General features: G+C 68.1%; 5 protein-coding genes across 5 annotated transcripts in view; 4 read left to right on the forward strand and 1 right to left on the reverse strand.

Annotated features, from left to right (window-relative positions):
- Window positions 1-2,591, forward strand: part of EMIHUDRAFT_245424 (hypothetical protein) — a gene marked incomplete at both ends in the record, with an annotated part of 3,480 nt that extends 889 nt beyond the window's left edge. The window contains one exon of the mRNA XM_005768274.1: window positions 966-2,591. Coding sequence (XP_005768331.1) covers window positions 966-2,591 — 1,626 coding nt within the window. The remainder of the gene's footprint in view (window positions 1-965) is intronic.
- A 2,267-nt stretch (window positions 2,592-4,858) lies between these two features.
- EMIHUDRAFT_370511 (hypothetical protein) lies at window positions 4,859-5,438 on the reverse strand. The gene has a single exon (XM_005768275.1). It carries the CDS (start codon window positions 5,404-5,406, stop codon window positions 4,981-4,983), a length of 426 nt encoding a protein of 141 aa, XP_005768332.1. The 5' UTR covers window positions 5,407-5,438; the 3' UTR covers window positions 4,859-4,980.
- A 420-nt stretch (window positions 5,439-5,858) lies between these two features.
- EMIHUDRAFT_44452 (mitochondrial carrier) lies at window positions 5,859-7,061 on the forward strand (the record flags this gene model as incomplete). Its single annotated transcript, XM_005768276.1, has 5 exons — window positions 5,859-6,200; window positions 6,364-6,509; window positions 6,667-6,726; window positions 6,799-6,843; window positions 6,944-7,061. Coding segments are annotated over 5 exons (711 nt in total), but the record flags the coding sequence as incomplete, so codon positions are not given.
- A 690-nt stretch (window positions 7,062-7,751) lies between these two features.
- On the forward strand, window positions 7,752-8,963 carry EMIHUDRAFT_245428 (hypothetical protein; the record flags this gene model as incomplete). The annotated part of the gene is made up of 1 exon (XM_005768277.1): window positions 7,752-8,963. One exon carries the CDS (start codon window positions 7,752-7,754, stop codon window positions 8,961-8,963), a length of 1,212 nt encoding a protein of 403 aa, XP_005768334.1.
- A 6,459-nt stretch (window positions 8,964-15,422) lies between these two features.
- EMIHUDRAFT_459230 (hypothetical protein) overlaps window positions 15,423-16,981 on the forward strand; it is a gene marked incomplete at its 3' end in the record, with an annotated part of 1,891 nt that continues 332 nt past the window's right edge. Inside the window, exons 1-3 of the mRNA XM_005768278.1 lie at window positions 15,423-16,096; window positions 16,168-16,308; window positions 16,805-16,881. Of these exons, the coding sequence (XP_005768335.1) occupies window positions 15,476-16,096; window positions 16,168-16,308; window positions 16,805-16,881 (839 nt within the window). The 5' untranslated portion in view covers window positions 15,423-15,475. The remainder of the gene's footprint in view (window positions 16,097-16,167; window positions 16,309-16,804; window positions 16,882-16,981) is intronic.

The following is a 16,981-nucleotide window of genomic DNA, read 5'->3' on the forward strand; positions in this document are numbered from 1 at the left end:
AAGCAGACGCTGACGGCTTCACGCCGCTGCTCGTCGCGTGCCAGGAGGGCCACCTCGTGATCGCCCGGCTGCTCCTTGGGGCTGGTGCGGCGGTCACCCAAGCCACGGAAGACGGCGCCACACCGCTGTACATTGCGTGCGAGAAGGACCACGTCGGCATCGCCCGGCTGCTCCTCAAGGCCAGCACGGCGGTCAACCAAGCCATGGACGACGGCACCACGCCGCTGTACGTCGCGTGCTTCAAGGGCCACCTCGACGTCGTGCAGCTGCTCCTCGGGGCCGGTGCGGCGGTCGACCAAGCCGATGAGGACGGTGTCACGCCGCTGTACGTCGCGTGCCAAGAGGGCCACCCCAAGATCGCCCGGCTGCTCCTCGAGGCCAGCGCGGCGAGCAACCAAGCCACGGGCTGCGGCTTCACGCCCCTGCACGTTGCGTGCCAGAATGGCCACCTCGGCATCGTCCAGCTGCTTCTCGAGGCTGACGCGGCGGTCAACCAGGCCACGGACGGTGGCGCTATGCCCCTGCACACCGCATGCATCCAAGGCCACCCCGCCGTCGTACTCTGCCTGCTGCGGGCGGGCGCAGACACGGCGGCGCGCACCTCGGGCGGGCGTACGGCGCTGCAGCTGGCCAAGAAGAAGGGCCACACCGAGTGCGTCAAGGCCTTATCCGAGGAGGCAGCGCGGCGCGAGGCGGCGGCAGCGGCGGCGGCGGCGGAGGGCCGAGCAGGGGCGGGCGGCGCTTCCTCGGGCGCGGCAGCGGCAGCAGCTGTGGACGCGCCGCTGCTCGGGCAGCGAGTCGTGCTCAGCGGGCTCTCGGCCCGCCCCGAGCTGAACGGGCGGCGGGGCGTGGCTCAGAGTTTCAGGCTAGGGCGGTACGTGGTGGCGCTCGAGAGCAGCGCCGAGTGCGTGCGGGTGCGGCCGACGAACCTGTCGCGGCTGGAGGCGGAGAGCACAGCTGCGGAGGCGCTCCCGGTTGCTGGCCTGGGAAGCGTCGCCGGGGACGTCGCGGAGCTGGTCGCCAAGCACATTGGCGAAGACGACCGCTTCGCCGCCGCGCTCAGCTGCCGTGCACTCCGGGACGCGCTGCGCCGAGGCGCGCCGCGGCTGCACCTCAAGACGCACGTGGCATCGGCCGTTGGCTCGTTCCCGCGGTTGAAGTGGTCGCTAGCAGTGGGCTGCCCGCGCGAGCGGCTGTGCGAGCTCGCCGCAGCGCAGCCTGGAGGGCGCGAGCTCATCGAGTACCTGCAGTTCGTCGACGGGACTTGCCCCTGGGGGAAGACGTGCGACGTGGCGGCGTCGCGCGGAGACGTGCCGCTGCTCGAGTGGGCGCGCGAGGGCGGCGCGCCATGGGGTGTCTCGACCGCCGCGGCGCTCGCTGGCCATTGGAGCGCCTTCAAACCGGCGCTCGAGGTGTCCGTGGGCGGCGTCCGCTTTGGATCCCGCAATGCGGTGCAGCCAATCGCGCGGCTTCTCACTCTCGGCTGCCCCGCCGACGAGACGTGCTGCGCGGCGGCAGCGACGCTGCACGGAGTGGCGGAGCTATCGTTTCTGCGCTCTTTCGACTTGCCTTGGGACGAGCGCACTTGCAGCGCGCTCGCAGCAGCGGGCAACACCGAGGCGCTCAAGTGGGCGCAAGAGCAGGACTGCCCGTGCGACGCGGCGCTGGTGAGCGCGGCCCTTGCGAGCGCGGCGGCCGCCGGCAAGCTCGACGTGGGGCGGCTGCTCTCCTCCCTGGATGAGCAAAAGGCGGAGGTGGCGCGGCTGCAGCCGTACGAGGCGGCGCATGCGGCGGCGGAGGCGAAGTGCGAGTCCGCGGTGCTGGCCAACCTCGCGAAGCTGCCCCTCTACTCGCGCTACCAGACGGCGCGCGCTGTCCAGCTTGGCGACGGCGACCCAACGCGCGCGCTCCTCGTCAGGGAGTTCCTCAAGTCGCGCACGCGCCACCGCGGCCCGCGGCAGGGCGACCCGCATCGCAGCGTGCCGCTCTTCGAGGTGCAGCGGGTCGAGCAGCTCTTCAACCCGCGGCTGCAGGAGAAGTACCTCGCTGAGCTGCAGGACATCGCCGGGCTGTGCGAGCGGCGCGTGGGGCCGCTCCCTGACATCGACGCCCGCTGCACCCGCATCGACGTCGAAGCCTTCCCGGGCCTCAAGCTGAACGAGCGCTTGTTGTACCATGGCGCGCCGTCGGAGCTGATCGAGCGCCTCACCCGCCAAGGCCTCGACCCGCGCTACGCGGGGGGGCACTTTGGCAAGCTATTCGGCGCCGCTGTCTACCTCGCGGCAAACTCGTCCAAGTCCGACATCTACACCGAGCCAAACGCGGCGGGAGAGCGCTGCGTCCTCGTCGCACGAGCGTGCCTCGGAGAGGCGCACCGCGCGCAAGAGCCGATGCGGGACGCCCTGAAGCCTCCAGAGCGGCCGGACGGCCGCGGCCCGCTCAGCTCGGTCGCAGCACTCACCCTTCAGCAGGGCGGCGTCGTCGAGCACCCGGAGTTTATGGTGTACCAGTCCTCGCAGTGCCTGCCCGTCTTTGCGATCTGGTACAAGCACGGCGCGGGGTGCGGCTGCACGCACTGCTGGCGACCGTAAGAGACCGTGCAGACTGAACCCGCCCCCCCGGCCTGCTGTGGGTGCCACGGCTTTGTGTACCGTATCGCGCATGTTGCTCCGTCGCGTGGCGAGTCCACCGCGTTTTGATCCATCTCGGTGTGTGTGACAATCCATCCTTCACGAAGCACTCCACCGTGAATTGCTGTGACACGCTCTTTGGGGGCGGGCGCGCGTGTCTCGTGTCTGGTGTCTCATCAGTGCGACTTGCTAGAACGCAGGCTGAGAGCCGCACGGCTTCACTCGGGGAAGCGGCAGAAGCCCCCGATTGATTGATGTGGGAAGGCGAAACACAGTCCGACCACAACGACTGGGACACCAACACGGTATGGACGCTAGACGGGCGGTGACGGTCACACAGGAGCGACACACAGAACCACAAGACAAGACACTCAGCCGACGTCGCTGCCACACATCCTGAGCGAACTTCCCTAGTCACCCGCGGCCGGACTCCATCCGGCACGCGTCGCTGGGCGCTCAGAGCCGCGTCCCCTGCTCGCCACCCCGACGCTCAAGGCGCCCGAGTCGAACGACAGGCGGCACGCGAAGACTGGTTGCAATCCCGCCGACCGCGAGGCCGCGGGATGATGTGTGCGTGGTCTTGTAGTGGGTCTCGGAAGCTCCCCTCTGCTCTCGGGCTAGGGGCCTACCCCTCTCCCTTGCCCTCGGAACAGTGTGTCCGAGTCGAGGGGTCTTGCCGGTCGACGGCCGCGCGCGGTTGCTTGGCATTGTGACGATGGTTAGAAGCCCGGAGCAACATTTTTTCTTTTTTGAGAGCGCCGCCAGCCGAGTCGCAGCACGGTGGACTCCCTGTTCCACTGGCGATCTCTCTCGACTAGCGGGCGGACCCACCAGAGCACAGAGCACAAGTGAGAATTTTACGGACAGAATCACAAGAGAATCCAAACAATCCAAACAAGGGATCAACGGAACCGCCGGGGGGCGCGCGCGTTTTTGTTAGCACATGTCGAAATTTGCCGAGAGCGACTTGCTCTTGTGGCTGCCGGACGACGTGCTCGGCAGTGTCGTCCATGCGCTGCTGCACGGCGACGTCGCATCGAAGCGTGCTCTCATGCAGCTCGCACAGACGTCGCAACCCTTGCGGAAGCAGATCCGCTCCCTCGCAAAGGCGTTGAAGCCCGCCTTGCTGAGGAAGAAGAAGTCGGAGCTCCGCCGCCTATCGGAAGAAGAGAGGCGCTGCATCAAGTTCGCCGCTGCGATGGCCGTGACGCTGATCTACGACCCCGCTGCTCTCATCGGAGCGCCACCCGAGAGCATCGCGCATGCCCTCGCTCCTTCGCCGTGGTGCGAGTGGCACTACGCCAGGGCCAACGGAGCGAGTGACACGGTCGAGAAGGACGAGGCCACCACCGAGAACTACCTCGCTGGCCTGGCCCACAGCTGGCGCGAGCTGGCTTCGCTTCCGCCCGCAGTCGTCGCTATCGCCGCCTCGGACCAGACAGACGAGCAGAGGACCTTCTTCGTCGCGCAGAGCGTGGGTGAGATGATCATCGAGCGTGATCGATTCCTCGGTGCCGACGGCGCCGCCCGGCTGGGCGAGATCCTCGCCGTGCGGCCGCTCATGAAGCCCTCCGACTTCGTCACCTCCCTCCATCTGGCCACCGAGATCCAGGAGCGCAGGCTGGAGGAGTTTGGAGGTCCTCCGGAGTCGGAGAGCTCTCCGCTCGCGCTGATTGCGAGCTGGTGCAAGAGCGCCCTGCAGTCGAGGGAGTCCTCGTCTTGGCGCCTCTCCTTCGAGCCGGCGAAGTGGACGGGGCGGGTGTCCTCCCTTGAGCAGGTCGCGCTCCGCATCAACAACGGCGAGGCAACTTGCACCTTCAGCCGCGTCGTCAGCGCCATCCTGCATGCGATGCCGAGCAAGGTGGAAGCTGGGCTCAATCAGGATCACGCGGAGACGCCGGCCGAGAACGGTACTACGCGCATTGTTGTGGTGCCGCGTGGCACCGCCGAACAGTACCATATCCTCACGCAGTGGCTTTGCAAGGCCGTCCGCGCGGTCGATGTCGCGGTCACTCGCGCGGCGGAGCAGGGCCACGGCTCGGCGTCGACGACCGCAGATGAAGTGCAGCTTCGCATGGCCGCCCTGCATCAGGCGGCATGCCTGTCGAAGGCGCTGTGCGAAGCAATCCAGGAGGAGCACCCCCTCTCAGCGACCGCGTACTAGCGCGCGGCGCCGCGCGCGCGCGCGCACAGGGCCCGATGGGGAATTATTTTCTACAGGGTCTGCGAAGCACCGAAAAATGTCCTGTAAGAGGATGACAACGGGCCGCCGGGGCCGCATACTCCCACGTCTTGGTGAGTTGAAGTGAGTGACGCCGGCGCGCGGCCCAGGGAGGCGCTATATGCCACATCACGGCCTCGAAAAGGAGGGCCGGACGCGGCCGAGGCGCTGTCGCAATCGCTCATTCTCCTCGGCCAGCGCCGCTCTCGCCGCCTTCCGCTCTCGCGCGGCCGCGCCTTCCGCTCTGGCGCGGTTGGAGCAGAGCTGCCGCTCACGCTCTCGTTCGCGCAAGGCGGCGCAGCCTAGCGCACGGCGGCGCTCTTCTAACATCCGGTTCTCGGTTGATATCCGTTGCTCCCGCGCCTCCGCCACCCTACGCGTCGCCGCTGCGTGCCGGGCAAGCGCATCCGTTGCGCGATGCGGCTCGCTGGCCAAGCGCGTTGAGCTAGAGCCTCGCTCAATGCAGCGGAGACGCTTTTGGTGCAACCGCATGCGGTTGTCCGCCTCCCGCTCGGCGACGAGGCGACTCGTGAAGCGCAGCGCGTCGACCCGCATGACTCAACGATCGCGCAGAAGTAGGAATCACAGGACGCGGCACCCCGAAACGTTGGCCGCTTTGTGTATCTCGAGACCTCGAGAGAAGGCCGCCCGAGGGCCGAAGTCAAGAATTGGCTTTTTTTGGCGGGCAACCCGAAACGTAACGGCAAACCTCCTCCGAAAGAAGAACGAAGAGTTCCTCCCTCCCCTCCCTCCCCTCCCTGCCTCCAGTCCCTCCCGTGGTGGCAAAAAAAACGTGTTTCTTCCCAAAACTGCATCACATCACGTCGCTCGACAGGCTTCCCGCAGAGCTTTCGCTGCAAATGTCCGACGCTGCCGCCGCTCCCGCCCAGAACGCCCGCCTCGTGGCGCAGCCCACCATCATTGTGCCGCCCGCGGCCGCGCCGGCCGCCGCCCGGCCTGCTCAGCCCAAGGTCGAGGCAGAGGCGGCCTGTGCACGAGACACGCCCTTCACGCTGGCGCTGCTGTCTGGCGCCTGCGCTGGCACGACGGTCGACATCGCGCTCTACCCACTCGACACGCTCAAGGTGCGGCTGCAGTCCGAGAAGGGCTTCATGGCGGCCGGCGGCTTCCGCGGCGTCTACACAGGCGTCCTCGCCACCGCTTTGGGCGCCGCGCCGGGTGCCGCCTTCTTCTTCTCGGCGTACGAGGGGTTCAAGCCCATCTTCCGCTCGCTCAACGGCGGCGTCGAGCACCCGCTGCAGCACTCGTGCTCCGCCTCGGTCGGCGAGGTCGCCGCCTGCCTCGTCCGCGTGCCGACCGGCGTCGTGACGCAGCGGATGCAGGCTCGGGTCAGTAGCGAGTGAGGCAGCGGACACCTGCAGTAGTGAGTGTAGACAGGTGGGCCGCGACACGTGGACGAGACGACACCCTCACACACGGTCTCTCGCGGTGCGTGGCACGGTCCCACGGTTCGTCTGCGACACCCTCCCCGCCACGCCGCAGGTCGGCCAGTACTCGAACTTCCTCGAGGCGGTGCGCGGGATCGCGGCGCAGCCGGGCGGGCTGTCGACCTTCTACCTCGGCTTCTGGACGACGGTCGCGCGCGAGATCCCCTTCTCCTTCATCCAGTTCCCCATGTACGAGGGCCTCAAGAAGGCGTGGGCGCGCAGGCAAGGCGCCGAGACCACGCCGATGCAAGGCGCGGCCGAGATATAGCCGAGATATAGCCGAGATATAGCCGAGACCACGCCGATGCAAGGCGCGGCCCCGCGGCTCTCTCGGCCTCCCTCGACCTCGCCTAGACCCTTCCCGGAGCCCGCTTCTCGCAGGCGCAGTGTGCGGCTCGCTCTCCGGCTCCGTCGCGGCGGCGCTGACGTGCCACCCTCGCTGCTCGGGACGGTAGAGGGGTGGGCGCGCCGCGCGCACGTGCCGAGAGCCTGCTGTCAGGTGCCCGCTCGACGTCGTCAAGACGCGGATGATGCTCGGCTCAAAGTCGGCCTCGGGAGAGCTCTACTCGGGCGCCGCGCCCCCCCCGCCCGCAGGGGCCCGCCGACCCTCGCCCACCGGCCCCCCCCCGACCCCGAGGAGCCAGACCCGCCGCAGGCACGCTCTCCTCGCTGCGCACCATCGCCGCCGAGGAGGGCGCGGCGGCGCTGCTCAAGGGCATCGGGCCGCGCGTGGGGTGGATCTCGATCGGAGGCAGCCTCATCAGCCGAGATGAGCCGAGATGAGCCGAGATAGAGCCGAGTCTGAGCCGACATTGCATGAGCCGCCCAGCCTGCCTGCCTGTGCAGGCATCTTCTTCTTCGGCGCGTACGAGAAGGCGAGCAGCCTGCTGTGGGCCTCGGGCGCCTGGGGCAAGCGGCCAGAGATGCAGTACTAGCCGACGCGTGGCCAGGCTGCACGAGGCATGGTCATTTATGTGTTGAGGCCGGCGCGGATGAGGCCGGCGCGGATTTGTGGAGACGCGAGGGTCGCCTTCCCTTGCCCCATAACATCGCCGTGTGGAAAAGTTTACCCTACTCGTGGACGTTGGGCGAGCGGAGAGGGAGCTGAGAGAGAGAGGGGCCGCTGACAGTCCTAGTGACAGAGAGTCGAGATGGCAGTTTTCCGCGCCCCATATAAGCCACTTTTATCGTACAATGGAAGAAACTTGTTTCTGTAAGGTACCCACTCCTAACATTAAATTTCGGACGTACGTAGACTTGCCCAGACGAGGCACAGGGCAACCCCGTCCAATCGGCTTCGCAAGTCGTCCCGCCAACCAATCCATGCATATGACCTCCGTCACCGCCGCCGCCGCGCCAGCTGCCACCGGCGCCGAGCTGGTCGTGCCACCGCTGCCGCCCAGGCTGCCCAACGACGCGAGCCAGGAGGAGAAGGCGGCGCGCGAAGCCATCATGAAGGAGCGCCGACGCATCCAGAAGGCGATCAACGAGCAGAAGAGGGGCAAGCGGGATCGCAGCGAGCGGGAGCAGCTGAGTGGTGCGCAACATCGCAAGCAGGCTGAAGCGGAGGCGAAGCGAGCCGACGCCAACCGCCGCCGCCAGTCCGTCTCCCAGCACCGCCGCGCAGCTCGAGAGAAGAAGCGGCCGAGGCTCGGCGAGAGCTTCGGCTCGATTCGACAACGCGAGGAGCAGCGACTGCTGGGCAACTCGTTCGTCTTCGAGGACCAGCGCGTGCGCGTGTGCGAGGGCGTCGCGTGGGCCCTCGTGCAAGACGGTGCGGCTAGCGGCGTGGTGCCCATCCATGACGCCGCGAGTTTCTGGGGCCCAGAGTGGGCGTCGTGCTTGGCCGTGCCCGTGAAGGCTGGGCAGTGCGGCACTGTGCTGCGGCGCGCCGAGCTGTGCGTGCAGGAGAAGGGCGGCAGCGTGAGCAGCTTGAAGCTGAGCAGCGCTGGCTTCGCGCAAATTGAGGGGCCGCAGCACTTCCACACGGTGCAGCTCGACGACGTCAGCACGCCGGTGATGCTCTCACCCTACCACGTCCAGCCCTGGCCGGCCATCGGACAGGAGGTCGGCTGGATGCCGTCCGAGCCGCAGGACATCGCCACCGTCAAGTACTTTCACAACACGCAGGACCCGGACTTCGACGTGGACGATCCCGAGGACAACAGCTATTACGTGCTCTCGCGGCAGTTCTACGCCTTGCCCGCCCACGTAGAGGTTGTGGCGCCGGTGGGCGGGCGCGTGCGCGTGGGCTCTTGGGTGAGGCTGCGCGAGCCCCACCCCGAGGCTGACCCTGACGACGGCGCGTGGGGCTTCCGCGAGCCGCCGCCCGCCGTCGCCGCCGAGATGCTCTCTAGCGTGGGCCGGACCGAGCTGACCCCGGCGGACGTGGAGCGGCTCATGTCCACGCCGCAGATGGCTGTCGCGAGCGCGCATGTGCTCGTCGTCAAGTCCATCTGCGAGGACTGCGGGCAGTGTCTCGAGCTCGAGGACACCTTCTACGCATCTCACCGCGATCTCACGCCGCTCATCCCTGGCTGGGAGCAGAGAGAGCCATGTCGCTTCCACTGCACCTACGACCACCAGTACTTGTGCGATCACATGTTCGATCTAACACACGTAGGAGAGTGCGTCTGGGCCTGCAAGGAGTGCGACCCTGAGTAAAGCGGGGAACTTAAATTTCCTCCATTGTACCCATGCGGAGCCTTTTATTTTTTTCGCGCTCTGCCGCTGATGACACGACGCCTTCGGCGACGCCCACCGCCACCAACCAAACACAAACAAACAACATGCGCGCCATCGTCGTCGCCCTCCTCCACGCCCTCCCTTCCGACGCCAGCGTGCTAACTGCCCAGCGCGCGACTGTGATGGTGCGGCGGGCGCCGGCGGGTGGCGCCGGCAGATCCCTTCTTCCTCTCTCGGTCGCGACGGCGCTGGACACCAAGCACTCCCTTGTGGTGGTTTTGCTTCCCGACTTGCCGACGGCTACGCGTTTCGAGCAGGAGTGGGCTTTTTTCGAGCGGGCGGCATGGTCGACGCTCACCGTCAGCCGCGGAAGCGAGGGGGCCCTAGACGAGGAGGCCGTCCGGACCCTCGCTTCAGTGGAAGGCCGGAGAGTCGTGTTCTCATCGTACTCTTCGGCTGGAGCGCTCGACCACGCACTCGACGCCGCGGGCGCGCCGGTAGACCTCCTCGTCTGCGACTCCGCCTCGGGCGTCCTCGCCTCTGAGAGCACCGCTGCTGTGGCGGCCGCAAAGGCGCAGCGGTCAGTACAGTTTCGGTTCCTCAACGCGCGGCGGCGGCTGTTTGTCAAGGTGACGAGCCGCACACGGCTCGAGACCGACATCTGCCGCGTTGACGACGACGGGGCGTGGTGTGGCCCCGTGGCGTACAGGCTGCCTGCCGGCGGCGGCGGCGGCAGCGGCGGCGGCGATGGCGGCGGCGATGGCGAGCGGGCGGGCTGCATCGGCATCGCGACCGGCGAGCGGTTCATCTCCATGCGCGTGAGCGAGGCGATCGACCGGCTTGCGGAGCAGTCCGTCCCGCTCGACGGGCTGCGGCAGCGTCGCGCCGCGCCGCCCGAGTATGCAGATTTGGCCGTCGCAGCAACCTATATCTTCGAATTTGTGGAAGACAGTGAGTTTGAGGCATGAGCTGACAGTTGTGGAGCCAGGGGGGGCGTAGAGAAGGTGTACGAGCGGATGCCATAAAATTTTATACGATCATACGCGCTACGCGGTTAGCACGCTACAGACTGAAATCACAGATCGGAAGTTCAGACTAGAGACTTCAGTCTTGCGGTTCAGAGGAAGCGTCTCGTGTACGTGTCGCGTCTCGTTCAGCCGGCAGCGCGGCGGCGACTGCGGCTCGCCGAGGGAACTCGCCCGAGCTCATCGAGATGGTGGAGCCGCTCGCGAACGCCGCGCTCCCCACGGCGTCGCTCGCGAGCGCCGCCTGCTGCACGATCGACTGCCTCTCGCGCGCCACGTTCGCCCTCTCCTGCCGGAAGTCCTCCCGCGAGGCGGTCCGGACGGGCCGCCGCCGCTCCGCAAGCGTGGGAGGGCGCAAGGGCGGCCGCTCGCTCCAGAGCGCGTGCGCGCGAGCCGCCTCGCGCGAGTACCACTTGTGCAGCTTGTAGAGCGAGAGGCTCTCTCCGTCGCCGGTCGGGTCCGCGTCCTGCAGAAAGACGCGCAACGTCTTGCTGGTCACGCCCTGCTCCACGAGGCAGAGGTGCCTGTGGGGGTCAGGCCGGGGCCTTGTCACGGACGCGTCGCGCTCGGGCCTGTTGCTCCGCGAGGCGGAGGCGCGCATCCGCACGAGCGGGTCGCCGCTCAGCGCGCCGCCCGCCGGCCCAAAGGCAGTGAAGAAGGCGACGAGCCCCTCGACACGGGCCCGCCGCTCGCCCTCCATGTCGAAGACGTCCCACCGGCGCTCGCCCTCCCTCCACCAGGAGGCGAACACCTCCGCCGTTAGCCTGCCGTCGCCGTTGACGTCGAGCAGCGCCTTTGCGATGGCGATGCCCGCCTCGTCGCAAGGGTGGTCGCGGTCCGCCGCCAGGGCCTGCAGCTCCTGCAGGACATGTCTCGGACATGTCATGGACGTGTCCTGGACAGTACCTGCAGGGCCTGCAGCTCCTGCAGGCTGAGCTCGCCGCTCTCCGACACGTTGAAGCGCCGGAAGACGAGCGCAGCGATGTCGCGCGGCGGGCCGCCGTACGAGCTGGGCGCCTGCAGGAGGGCTCCGAGCAGCTTCAGGCCAGGGCCGGGCGGAGACGGCCGCCGCACTCGCTGCGCGCTGCCGACGAGCCGCTCGCCGCAGAGAGGGCCGACGGCGCGGCGGAGGGCGGCGCGGGCGACGCAGGCTCGTTTACGGGGCGGGGCAGCGACCAGCGCGTGCTGTCTGTCTCGGTGTTCCAAAAGTAGACCTGCCCGTCCGCCGCCCGCACCGGCACGAGCTGCTCGAGCAAGTCGAGCTCCTGCGGGAAGTTGCTAGACGGCTCGGAGGAGGGCTCCGACAGGGAGCCGCTCGAGCAGGCTGAGCGCCTCGATCTCGGTGGATCTCGGTGAATCTCGGGCAGGCCGAGCGCCTCGATCAGGCCCTTGACGAGGAGCCGGTCCCTCGCAGCGTAGGCCGCCTGTGTTCACAGCTCTTCTATTCACAGCTCTTCTATTCACAGCCCTCGCGTGTCCCTCGCAGCGTAGGCCGCCTCCAGCTCCTCCTCCGCGCTCGCGATCCGCAGCTCGAGCGCGGCGGCGGCGGGGCTGTCGTCCACACACCGGTCCGAGGCGGAGCCGTCAGCGGCGGCGGCACCGGCTGGCGACGCGCCAACCTCGCCGTCGGCGCAAGCGGCGTCGTCCTCCGCGTCGTCGTCCTCGTCGCCTCCGCCGCCGGGCTCGAACGGCGGCGGGTCCGCCCCCGCCGCCGCCTCTGCCGCTGCCGCCCTCGCCAGGTTGCCCCTCTGCACCGCCTGCGAACAATACGGGTCCCTCCAAGCCCCTCAGTCTCTGCACCGCGCCTCAGCTTGACCTCTGCACCGCCTGCAGCTTGACCGCCGCCGTCTCGGCCTGGAGGGCGAGGCTCGCCCGCCCACTCGCCCGCACGCTGCCCCCCATGCTGCCCCCTCTGGCGCTCACCCTCGAGGAGCCGAACGAGCCGTCCGCCCGCAGCCCAGACTCGTCGGTCGAATCGTCGTCGGTCGAACGGCGATGCGGCGGCGCGGGAACGGAGCCCGTCGAGGCGCGCGAGGCGCGGCGCGAGGCGCGAGAGCAGCGCCTCTCCCTCGCGCGCTCCGCCGCCAGCGAGGCGCGCGCCGCCCTCGCCCGCAGCAGCGCGTGGCTCACTTCCTCCGCCTCCGCCTCTACCTCCGCCTCCGCCTCCGCCTCCACCTCCTCGGTGCATGTCCAGGGCTCCGGCTGCGTCGGCCTTCCCGCCTGGAGGCATGTCCTGGACACGTCGCGGACACGTCCCGGGCCTGCCGGCTGGCTCGGCCTCCCCGCCTCGCGCAGCCGCCCCGCCGCGAGGGCCAGCGGGCTCTTGCGGCTCTCCTCGGCGGCGATGGCGCGGCCGCGCCCGCTCCTCCCCTGCGTGCAAAAGAGGTGGGCGCCGCCGCACGCGCCGAGGAGGAGGAGGGCGGCGGATGCGACGCCGGCCGACGCCAGCGAGAGCAGCAGCGCGCCGAGCGAGGCGAGCGGCTCCTGGCAGAGATCATCCGAGATCAGCCGAGGTCGCCCGAGATTATCCGAGATCACGCTCGCTGATGGCCGAGCGAGGCGAGCGGCTCCTGGCAGGCGCAGACGAGCCCCTTTGCGCTTCCGACCCGCTCCTCCAGCGCCTCGCCCCCTCCCTCCGCCTGCCACCACGCCCCCGCGTAGCACGCCTCAAACGGCGCAGCCTCGACCGAGGCGAGGCACTCTGCGTTGACGGCTCCCTCCGCCAGCAGCGCTGCCGCCCTCGCGGCCGAGCCGCCGATCCAGCCGCCGTCATTGGCGGCGCAGCGCAGCCGAAAGGAGGCGTTGGCCGGCTGCAGCGCCGCCGCCTCCTCCTGAGATACCGCCTCAACGGCCCCACCGCACGCGTCCCACACCTTTGTGGCCGAGGAGCGGAGGAGGGCGGCGAGAGAGCCGCTGTCGAGCGAGCCAAACCGGTGCTCTGCGCCGTGAGCCACCGCAACCGACCAGCGGAAGCAGAGGGCGGAGGAAACTGCGAGGGCGACGCCGAGGAGGAGCGAGAGAGGCACGAAGGCGCCCAGGCTGCATCTTCCGGGCCGCTGAGCCCAGCCTCGGAAGCCGAGCACGCTGGCGGTGTAAAACAGCGCTCCCGCGCCAAGGGTGGCGAGCGAGGCGAGGAGGACGCCTCGAAGCAGCAGCAGCATCGCAGCACCGGCGACAAGAGAAGCGGCTCCGAGCAATTGCGAGGCCGTGGCGCCGGCGAGCAGCAGCGAGAGCGCGAGGCAGCGCGGAAGCGAGCGGCTGGCGTTGACGCCGCGTGGCGTGCTTGGCGGGCTGCCGAGCTCGCCGACGCGGACGCGGGAGGTCCGCATATGCACAGCGAACGCCAGCCGACTCACCGGGCCGAATCTCCTGGGTCGGCGGCTCGTCGTCCCGGCTCTAACTTGGCCGCCCAGCGACCTTTGTACTTTGAATTCTTTTTTCAAGAGTTGCCCGTTCGCGCTGCGCTAGGCGATGCGCGCTGCGCTAGGCAATACTAGACTCAGACGGCGAGTTCGCGCTGCGCTAGAGCTACTCGAGGGTCCTCTTATAAAATGAACTCCGGTAGGCTGAGACTACCCACAACAACAAACCTAAACCCACGACTGGTGCCTGATTACCTTCCTGTCGTCTCGACCCTATCTTCATAAAAGTCGTTTGTACTACGTGCCTCCCCGTGTGTAGCCTGGCGTTTGTGCCCCGTTTGTGCCGCGTCCCGTGCCCCCGAGTTCATTATCAAAAAAAGTCGTTTGTTGAGTGTCTTTACGGGCAGACGGATTTCTTTTCCTGGATGGAGCACCGCGACCTTAGCCCCCTTCCCCCGGTGCCGGCGGGTTTTGCTTCGCGTTTTCTTTCAATCGGGGCTTTGGGGAGGGGTCCGGGGTGGGGTGGGGTGGGGCGGGTGTCGGAGGAGGGGATTTCGGACGCCGGCTCTTGTGGCGAGGACGATGGCTTCTAACCGGTAGTCGCCCTTCTCGTAGGGGGCCGTCACAGGTGCCCCCGCCTCCGCCTCCCCCTCATTTTCTTCTTCTTCTTTTTCGGCGGCGGCGGCGGCTTCGGCTTTTGAATTTTCGGCTTCCCCCCCCCCCCCTCCCCCCCCCCCCCCCGGCCGTGGCCATGCAGCATGCCCTATCACTAAGTCGAGCAGCGCCCGCTCGGTGTTGCCGAAGGCGACAAAAGCCCCCTTCCAGCCGAGCCGATCGCCACCCTTGCACGCAAGCGAGCTCGTAAGTTTCAAGTCGCCAACGAGGCGCCCATGCCCTTTGCCGATGTTCGCCGCCGCCACGTCAGGTTGTTTTGGGTTACTGTAACTGAGGTGTGCAGTCGGCTCCATCTCGATGAGCATGCCCCACGCCGAGCGAAGGGTCTTGACGAGTCGTTTGAGCAGGTATTTGTGTCTTGTCGCGTGCTTCGCACGCGGGTTGACCATTGCGGCATCGCCGAGTTCGTCGTGCGGCTTGCCGTTTGGCGCCTTCTTGCCCGCCTCCACCGCCTGGCAGGCAACATCGAGCGGGAGGCCGAGGCGGCGCTGAACTGTAATGCGCATCGCCCACGTTTCCATCTTCATATCATCCCGCATGGGGATCGCATTCAGGAAGGCGCCAGCCCCCTCCTGGCTGACTGCGACGAACCGAATCGCCTCGCGCCAGCACTTGTGGTTCTTGCACCTGCCAGTCTTGTAGCGGCCGCCCCGCCGGGATGCCTCGCTGACGAAGGCTTCGGCGAGGGCGAGCCAGTTGCGATGGTGTACGCCGGAGGTGTACCGCCGCTGCGCCTGCTGTAAGAATTCGCTGGTAGACGAGAACTCCGGAAGAGACAGCAGCTCCGCCGCCGGCGTAAGGTTGGGCGGGTGGTAGCGGCGCCGTCGCACCGTCTTGGTCTCCTACGTGCATGTACCATGGGGCTGCACGCATGCAAGATTGTACGACATATGGACGCATGCAAATGTGGAGGGTACCATGCATGCCACTGACCACTGTAGCCAGAACCGTCTCTGCGAGGATTCACACGATCGGTACGCGGCCCAGCCCACAGTCCCCGGGCGGCAATTTTGCCGCCCTCACCGGCGTCCCCGTTCAGTCGACGCCAGTCGACGCCAGCGACGCGCTGTGCCTCCCCAAGCTCGCACTCGCCTTCGTTCGCTGGAAAAGAGGAGAGGCCATGAGGCGAGCCCCACTCTCGGTCTCCCACTCCGATGTGCCGCCAATACATTCATCATTCTGAGGTCGCCATTCTCGTTTCGAGCTCTTGTGTCCCCGTGGTAGGTGTAAAAGAAAGAAAGAAAAAGACACCCCAAGGGAGGAATGGGAGGACGGCACGCCGCCACCACACAGGGATTATAAGATGGTGTGTACGTGTTGGCGCGCGGGCTAGAATTCTTTTTTCGCGACACTTCGCTTGGTGGCAGCCTGCTAATAAGCCCCTGCGGTGCACCAGCGACGCGTTCGAGGCGGGCAAGCTCTGGACCACATGGCGTCCGCCACGGAGCGGCCGATCGAGACCGGGGCGGGGGCGCTGAGCTCCGTCGAGATTGACGTGTTAAACCTCGAGCTGCGGTGTCCGATCTGCCTCGAGCTGATGAGCGAGCCGGTGGCGACCGCCTGCCTGCACCGCTTCTGCGCCGGCTGCATCGAGAAGTGCCTCCGCATCGGCAAGCAGGAGTGCCCTTCGTGCCGGCGGCCCGTCGCGACCCGCCGCTCGCTCCGCAAGGACACCAACTTCTCGAAGCTCATCTCGACATTCTACCCGGACCTGCAGGCCTTCATGGAGCAGGAACGGCTGCGCTCGCAGGCCCTGTCCGAGGAGCACCGCGGCCGGCACGCGCAGCAGATGCGCATGCTCTGGGGGGCGAGGCGGGCGGTCGCCGCCGACGCGAGCCACCGCAACCTGACGCCGCGCGCGCCGCTGGCGGCGGCGCCGGGCGACGGCGACGGCGAGTCGGACGGGGAGGGGGAGGAGGACAGCGATGGGGAGGGTGGCGAGGGCGGCGACGGGGAGGGAGAGGGCGAGGGCGAGGAGGACGAGGGCGAGGAGGACGAGGGCGAGGAGGACGAGGAGGGCGAGGGCGAGGTGGCGGCAGGGCGGGCAGAGGCGGCCGGAGGGGAGCCGGCTGGAGGGGCGTGCGGAGGCACACCCACGACATGTCCCCGACATGTCCGTAGGCGGCCGGAGGGGAGCCGGCTGGAGGGGCGGCCGGCCCCGCCAACGGAAAGGCGGCCCTCCCACGGGCGGCCGCGCTGCCGGGCCACAGCTTAGGCGGCGGCAGCAGAGGCGAGGCGGGGGAGGCTGCGGCTCGAAGGCCCGTCGGCGAGCCTCGCAACGAGTAGAGGAAGTACTTCCTCTAATCATGACCTGTGAGAGCCCGCAGGCCCGCCGGCGACCCTCCGCGCTCGCACGGCGACGCGGCAAGGGGCACGCACCAGGCGCCTCCTAGACACTTCCTAGACACTTCCTAGACACTTCCTAGGCAAGGGGTGCGCACCAGGCGCCTCCTATAGACACTGTGTACTGCAGGCGGGCAGGCCTTGCAGCACAGGCCCTGCAGCACAGGCCCTGCAGCACAGGCCCTGCAGCACAGGCCCTGCAGCACAGGCCCTGCAGCACAGGCCTTCCAGCCGGAGAGCTGTGTGAGTCTAGGTCGCCTCCGAGCCCGCCCGCCCCGCGAGGCCGAGGAAGCGGAAGCTCAACCAGCCACCAAAGCCGGGGCCGCTCAAGCCGCGCACCGCAGAGGCTCCGCCGCTGCAACGTGCGAGCGCTGCCCCCGCTCGCGGCTGAGCCTCCCCCCTCCCCCGGCCCAAGGTTGGGCTCGTGCTGCGGCGGCACCCGCTTGAGGAGTCGCTCGACCCGCTCACAAAGGACTACGTCACCGTCGACAAGTCCGCTCTCGTCAGGGGAAGGCCTGCCTCCCCCTCCCGCGGGGGATCCTTTAAGAGTCGACCGGGAGGCATGGAAGTTTGGAACTGGGCGGTTGTTTTT

The sequence above is a fragment of the Emiliania huxleyi genome, assembly GCF_000372725.1.
Source record: "Emiliania huxleyi CCMP1516 unplaced genomic scaffold EMIHUscaffold_460, whole genome shotgun sequence".
Classification (NCBI taxonomy): Eukaryota; Haptophyta; order Isochrysidales; family Noelaerhabdaceae; genus Emiliania; species Emiliania huxleyi.

Coding starts and splice junctions, on each gene's coding strand:
- EMIHUDRAFT_370511 (XM_005768275.1), bottom strand. CDS start 5,406: ATGCGGGTCGACGCGCTGCGCTTCACGAGTCGCCTCGTCGCCGAGCGG.